The sequence below is a fragment of the Populus nigra genome, chromosome 1, assembly GCF_951802175.1.
Source record: "Populus nigra chromosome 1, ddPopNigr1.1, whole genome shotgun sequence".
In the NCBI taxonomy this organism is placed as follows: Eukaryota; Viridiplantae; Streptophyta; class Magnoliopsida; order Malpighiales; family Salicaceae; genus Populus; species Populus nigra.
The window spans coordinates 29326850-29335123 of record NC_084852.1 but is presented as its reverse complement, the minus strand read 5'-3'; the positions used below and the strand labels follow the sequence as shown (position 1 = coordinate 29335123).

The 8274-nt window shown below is 34.9% G+C and overlaps 1 protein-coding gene across 1 annotated transcript; it reads left to right on the top strand.

Moving 5' to 3' along the window:
* The first annotated feature begins 1767 nt into the window (after positions 1–1767).
* LOC133681118 (putative glycine-rich cell wall structural protein 1) lies at positions 1768–2256 on the top strand. The gene is made up of 2 exons (XM_062104228.1): positions 1768–1990; positions 2075–2256. The coding sequence occupies exons 1-2, from the start codon at positions 1768–1770 to the stop codon at positions 2254–2256; spliced, it is 405 nt and encodes a 134-aa protein (XP_061960212.1).
* The last annotated feature ends 6018 nt before the right edge of the window (positions 2257–8274 follow it).

Genomic DNA, 8274 nt, shown 5'->3' with positions numbered 1-8274 from the left:
AGTTTACCAATGAATTTACCGACGGAATAAATTCCGTCAGTAATTCTGTTGGTAAAAATGACACGTCATCATTTTTTTTTGCTTTGTTTTAATTTTTTTCCCCACGATTATTCCCTTGGTATATACCAAGGGAATATTTCCGTCAATAAAATCCCTTGGAAATTTACTGACGGAAATATTCCCTCAGTATTTCCATTTGTATTTATCGATTTTCTGGTAGTGTTGTATATTTTGCATTTCATGAATATTCTATTGTGGCATTAGTATCTTTTCATCTTACACCTAACTTCCCTAATCCCTTTTACTTGAATAGATTATAAATTATAATGGAAAATCAAGGAAGTAAGAAAGGAAAAACTATGTTTGCATTCTTTAAACCAAACGAACAAACATCAACCAGTAAAGGACATTCTCCATCCAATGTTGATGTCTCAAATCGTAGTGAACAACCCCTTTTCAAATCTCAAAGAGTTGAAATTCATGTTAATACTCTTGAACGAGATCCTGGGTTATGAATTCCAGTGTGGAAACATCTTATCAATCAACTTAGAAGAGCATATATCGAAATGGGTTCATATCAACCTAAGTTAGCAGAGCATCCAAGGATTGAATCAGGGAGACAGTATCGTCGATTTCAATACACTTGGTTTGATCAATTTCCTTGGCTAGAGTACTCTCCATCAAAGGACGCAATGTTTTGTTTTCCATGCTTTATCTTTGAAAACAAAGTGCCTCGTCATCTCACATTCACTACCGAAGGCTTTAGAAGTTGGAAGAGGGTTAATGATGGGGTTAGATATGTACTTTTGATGCATGTGGGAAGTCCCACTTCACCATATAATTGCTGTGAAATCTGCTGAAGATTTAATAAAAGTAAGTAGACATATTGATAAAGTGTTGACTGCACAAACTATTGAAGAAGTTCAGAAAAATCAATTGAGACTTACAGCAACAATTGAAAGTATTCGATGGCTTAGCTTACAAGCATGTGCATTTAGAGGTCATGATGAATCTTCAGCTTCTAATAATTAAGGCAATTTTTTGGAGATGATAAGACTTATAGGGAGATTGAATGTTGACATTGATGATGTTGTCTTAGAAAAAGCTCCGAAAAATGCAAAGTATACCTCGCCGACTATTCAAAAAGAGATTTTGCATATTCTCGCAAACAAAATAAGGAAAAAGATTTGTGAAGAAGTTAGAGATGCAAAGTTTTGTATTTTGGTTGACAAAGCCAAAGATGCATCAAATAAAGAACAAATAGCTATTGTTTTGAGATTTGTTGACCTTCAGGGTTTTGTATGAAAGCGTTTTATTTTTTTAATAAAGATGCATCAAATAAAGAATAAATTTTATTTTTTTTATATTTTGTGTTATGTATTTGAATTAAAACTTTATTGTTAACTTGATAAATTTATATCATAACCCAGGATAGGAAAAATTCCTACCTCTGCCCCCGCACAGTCGTCCACAGTACCAACACCCCACCACCGATGGCCTCCACTAAAAGAGAAACCCAAAGCACACGTTCCTTTCTATAATATTCAAGATCACCAAGTGAGAGGTACTGGGAATTTAAGAAACAATTCAGAAACCGTGTCTCGTTACCTTTACAATTAATGCACCTTGTCTTGTTACCTTTCAAATGCCTATATATAGGGTTACCACTTCAAGCATTTCCAGTCAACAAAACATACTGGTTTCTCATATAGCGAGTGACACGCATAAACATACAGATACATTGAGCCGTGAGAGTATAATCTGGAAATGGCAAGTCCAAGAGTGTTAGAGACTGCTTTCCTGGTCTTGCTTATTGTAGACCTCACCCTTGCTGCTAGGACACTGCAGGCAATCAGTGGAGGTGGAGGTGGAGGGCAGGGAGGAGGTGGTGGTGGTGGTTCTGGATCAAGAATTGGGTCAGGTTATGGTTCTGGGTCTGGATCCGGGAGCGGTGAAGGATATGGTGCTGGTGGTCATGGAGGAGGTGGAGGTGGAGGCAGTGGCGGAGGTGGAGGTGGTGGAGGTGGTGGAGGCAATGAGTCAGGGTCTGGCTATGGGTCTGGTAGCGGCTCAGGCTATGGTTCTGGTAGTGGGATAGGCGGTGGTGAAGGTGGTGGTGGCGGTGGTGGAGGTGGTGGTGGTGGCAGTCAAGGCTCTGGATCTGGAAGTGGGTCAGGCTATGGAAGTGGAAGCGGAAGTGGAGGGGGGGGAGGAGGAGGAGGAGGAGATGGTGGTGGTGGTGGGGGTAGGGGTTGAGGATCCCGCTCTGGCTCAGGTTATGGTAGCGGGTCTGGTTATGGGGAGGGATATGGAGGAGGGAAAGGTAATTAAAAGCTTGCCATGATGAACACAGAGGTTACCGTTTCTTTTGTATTCTGAAATAAAATTATGGGAGCGCACTCATGCAAGCATGTAGTATGTTGGCGAGCAATTACAACTGACTGTGCATGCATGTCTATCTATAAATCTCTTAATAAAATCACTTTTTAGAGTACAATTTACTCTAAAAGTATATTTTATAGATAATCTCTCCGCAAACCTTTGTAAAAAGTGAACATATCATTTCCATGTAAACAGGATTTCATCACAAAAAAGAACTTCAAATAAAATTAAAAGAAATGAGCTTGAACTTTTGAAAATCGAAAAATTCTCCCAAGACTTGCAGTACTGTGTTGACTTTGCATGCAGTAGAAGGATCATGTCACCAGTGAAAATAACTTACGACTGCCAAAAAGAATACCTGGTCAGTGGAGTTCAGTCATTTTCGGTATTGAAAACTACTTACCTCTCTCTACCAAAATGTAACGCGGAGTTTTTGATCCCTCACCAATGGCGGCCAAAAGGCCCTTAGAAGCCGCAAAGTGAATTTCATATCCAAAGGACCACCAGTAGGTCCGCTCAACAAATATTCTGAAAATATATAATTTCAAGAAAACTATATATTGGCATTAATTTGCTATTAAAATTATGGGAGAAAAAAAGAGAGAGAGGACATAACTACTCTAGTAATTAGTAAAGATAATTATTCAGAATAGCAGATCCCCAATAACCAAAAAAGTTAAATGAACTTATTGCACTCTTACGTAGACTTATTAAAGTATGAAATCAAAGTATGAAATCAAATTAAGGAAATGTTGATGCTTATCTTTATCATCTCGGAAGCTCTCATGGCACCTTCATTAACAATTCTTGGTATTGATAAGGGTTCTCAGAGTTAGAAGTGAAGAGAGAATGCTAGACCCAAAATCTGAGGCTGATGCTAACAACATTTTGAGGGCTATAATTCCTGCCTGTGACCCAGCTAGAGCAGGTAAAGATCAAAACAAAAATGATTTTCCTTCTCTTGTTATTCATGTCTGCTAGTCACTTTGTTTTCCCAACTTTGATTGTTTTGTGTGTTCTAGTCTTTTGAGCGTAGGCCAAAGATGAGATTCCTCAACATGTGGAGTGATTTCATGTTTAAAGAAAAAATATTATTAGAACTCATTCTGACAACGTTTGTTCTTTGATTTGTTTTCTTATTATAAATCTCACATTGTTCTTCATAAAAAATCAACTAATAACCTTTTCTCATCATTTGTTCTATACTCAAAAGCTTTCCAGGATGGTATCATGAGCAGAAATCCGAGTTCATTTGAACCTCTAATTAAACCTGCAAAATCGAGCCAAAATTCTATTTGTAGCAGGATTCTCTGTTTTCACACTACATATTCAAATTGACATATCTTGAGTCTCAGATATCAAAATCATGCGATTCAAAAGCCCAAAATCATCTACACATTCACAAATACAACTTTTATAATGATGTCAAGTCAGATAAAATCGTTTTGAAGGAAAAAATCTGGGCACAAGTTAAAGGACAAGATTGGTCTCCTGGTCTGATGAGGAAACTAGTGTTGACGAGCATTCCAATATAGCTGAGAGTCTGACATAAAAATGATGGGCCTTAGAATGTAAGAAAGGTGCAAATCAAGGCTCTAACATTCTATGAATGACAGAATATAGCTGGAATGACCGGATAGTGCAAGAAACCAAGTCTAAGTCTAAGTTGCAGTAGAGTATAAATTACAAAAAAATTGTGACAACAGCATAATCAGTTTTCAAAATAAATTTTGAGGGATTTAACCAACCTTAATAGATAGATTAAGAAAAAGAATTAAGTAATATTAAGGACTTCTAATTAGGATAAGAATTCTAACAAAAGATAGTAGTTAAGGGAGGGAATAAAAGAAGCAAATCACGACATAAACAAATCTCTTTTTCTTCTCTACAGCGTTCTTTTCTCTCTGTTTTTTTTTAATTTTCCAGCATTTATGAACTAAACTTTGGCTTTCGGTTCAAGGGAAATAGACACCATCTCAATTATTAAGTTGTAAGAAGTAACGTTATCATTGTAATTCTTCACACTACAACATTTAATAGTTTTACTGACAGAACTATTCCGTCGGTGTAAGATTACCACTTCGTCAGTAAAATCTTTACTGATTAATTTCCTGATAGAAAACGTCCGTCGACATAGTATTCATCGATAATTCCAAGTTTTGTCACTAATTATGTTGGTAAAAAATAAATAAATAACTGATGATTTTACAGATGAAAAATACGCGCAAAAAAAATAAAACAATTCCAGCTGGAAATATACCGACAGAATAATTATGTATGTATTTCCAGTGGTAAATCACTGACGAAATAGTTCTGTCGGTGAGCATGGCATATGCAGTAAATATTTTGCAACTCTCGGTAAATTACCGACGGAATATGTCTATTGGTATACACGTCGGTGATGGTGGCATATGTAGTAAATATTTTTCAACTCTCTGTAAAATACTGACAGACTATGTCCATCTAGAAATCCATTGGTTGTGATTTAAAAAAAAATATTTAGAATAAATAAAATAAAATTATATAAATTAATAGTAAAAAAACCAATCATGCAAATAAAATTGTATGAAACATCAAAAATAGATTGGGTTGTAAAAAAACCAATAATGGCGGAGCTGGAGTAGGAGATTGGTCGTTCCTGGGACCAAACGGCCAAAAAGAGGGGCACACATGTATCACCCATATGTGATCTCATGTCCATGACCATTTGGCGGACTTGTTCATAATCCGCCGAGAGTCGCTCGTATTTTTCGGTGAGATGAGCCATGTGTTGCTGCAAGACCACGAACTCCTTAGATTGGGTGCATGATACTGATTGAGAGCTCCCAACGGTTGAGATACTACAGGCCGCCTGCAAGTTCTCGATCATAATGTTGGAGAGCCCGTACACTCGATTTTTATCGGGTCCACCAGACGATCCTACCTCCATCCACAAATCCGGATCGAAATCCAAATGGGTCGAAGGATCGTCCTGATATCTCTCCCTCAACTGGCTATTATTGGTCTCCTGAAAATTAAAAAAGAAATCATCATATTCAATTCAAGAAAATAATAACTTACGAAATAAAATAGTTGAATGAACATACCACGAAGTATTGAGCGCGGTTGTTAATGAATTGTTTCACACCTTTGTGGTGGTCTTCACTCTGCACGTGCATCTCTACAAACAGCTTCATTGGGCTAGACTCGCGTCCAAGAGACGTAGCCTGTAAGAAAAAAATGTTGCAAGTTAAATATATTTACAATTAACAACAAATTAATTAACAATATATTTAATTTAAATTAATCATACCATCCGTTTCGCATGTTCAACAAACCGAACCGAGTTGTCGGTGTGCGTGGTCACAGAAACATGAATTTTCCAGTTTTGGTTGTCGGCACCGATTGGCTTTTTTTGTGATTGATACCAAAAATCACATAACCTAGTTCCATAGTGACAAATTAGATTTCAAAACATAAATTTGAAAAAATATATATTGTATTCTTTTCGATGTTACCTAGTTGCCGCGTGATTTTCCCATACCCTCCTCGCAACATTGTCACATGCGCTATCCCACTCGAATTTGTGTTGTGTATAAATAATTTATTTTAAATAAAAATACTAATTTATTTACAATTATAATGATAATTTATTAAAAATAAGTTGGAAATTAGAAATTAACACCAACTTGAAATCTTCAAAACCATGCATCAATATAAGGTCTCCAATCAGGATGTCTTGAAACCTGACTCCATTGAAATAATGGAATCTCCATTGACGATTTGAACGTCGATGTTATTACTAGGGCGACCTCAATATTTGTGAACTTAAAAATAAATTAAATTAATGAAATATTAATTAGTTGTTCATAAATTATGTTATAATTAAAAAAAAACTAAAATCGAAACAAACTTACATTGAAAGGTCGTCCTTCCAATGTGCATGGTACTTGCAGGTGAATCGATTCCGTTGTAAAGGCACACCACCTCTGCGCTGTGAAACCGCGCTGGAAGAGGCAATATCATGAGTCGGTACAGGTGCCTCTTCTTAATCGGCACCTAAGGACAAGTCATCCTCGCTGCTAAAAGAATTAGCTGCAACCATATGCTCACGATGTGCTATTGATTTCATTCTACGCATCTACACAAATTTATACAAATAATTACATAATTAAATTCAATTATTAAAAAAAAATCGCCAGTACCTCTCAAATACTGGAGACTACCCAAAGTTTTCAAACCTGCAAATATTGACAATAGCCACAAACAAATTGACTCCATTGAAAAATCTTATATATAACCTAACATCTATACAAATTTAACAATAAAATAAGGAAAAAAATAACATTTAATTTTATATATTCAAGTAACATCTATATAAATTCATCAATAACAATTAAAATTAATGGAAATAATTAAACACATATCATGCAATAATAGAGTAAAATTGAGATAAAATAATTAAATTTAATCCTATAAATTCAAATACCATATACAAGGTAAACTCAACAATAACATTAAATTTGATCCTATGTATTCAACTACCATTTACAAGGTAAATTCAACAATAACAATTAAAATTCAACAAAGTATTCAATTATTATGGCAATACAAATAATAAAATATATTGAACAAATTAAAAAAGAAAACTATAGACTTTAGGAATGAAAAATGCTTACCTTAATTGTGTGTTTATTTCAAGACTTTATCTACATACAATACAAAAAAAAAACACAACAAAAATATATTATTAATAAAACAAAGAAAAAATGAGAAAAATAAAATCATTAAGCATATTAAATGAAAATACATACCTTTTAATTTGTTGAAGATTACAAGAAAATAACTTCAATTTTCACAATAGATGAGAGAAAAAAAAAAGATGAGATGAAATGTAAGGGGAGAGAAATGAACTGAAAGGATAGTTGCTGGGATTTATATTGCAGTTTTAACGATGACACATCGACAGACTATTTAAATAATATTATTTTTAATTATTTCTTCAGTGAATTTTCAAAAGTCCGTCAGTCAATTTTGAATTTTGCACTAAAATTTTTAAATGACCCTCCAGAATTTTCACAGTCTGTCGTTATATACACGCGGTCAGAGATGCATTAATACTTGTGCTTTAGAATTTGCAGAGTCCGTCGATAATTGTGAACTGCACCGACATAGAACACAACAGTCCCACCCTTTGAAGAATGTTGATGGACTGTATCCGTCTGTAGAGACAACGATGATTATGGCATGTGTAGTAAATATTTTGCAACTCTCAATAAAATACCAACGGATTGTATCCGACAGTAGAAATGTTGGTGATTGTGCACTCTACATGACAAATTATGTTTGTATTGCCTGTTTATCCTCCTGTAAACACTTAAATTACAAATTGCCCACACATAACAATAACCACAGTGAACATTATAAAATAAATATTTCGTGTTACAAAATATCATCCATAATATTACATTATAAAAAAATGCTTTACACTTTCGTGTTTTGGTTAGTCAGAATTTTCTTCTTTATCAATTGAATCGTCATCGGCTCCATCATAATCTTCAATGTGGATATCATCATCATCATCATCATCTTCATCGACATTTGCTTATCCGCTAGAGCCCAGAACAACATTCAACTCCTCTGTATCAACATCAACAAGACTATCATCAAAAACATGAAAATTTGAATTTTATTCTAAGTCAATCGAAAGAGCAACTCAATATGGTTCAACAAACTCACTAACTTGAAAGACTTCATATCGCACACTTGTGTCTTCGTTCTCATCTTGAATAACCTCTACACGACCCATGGGTTTCATTTTTAAAATGGGTAACCAATCAACTCTTGATCAATCCTTTCTAAAGGAAGGGGTGTATGTGTAATAAACTTGTTAACATTGCTTTGCGAAAACAA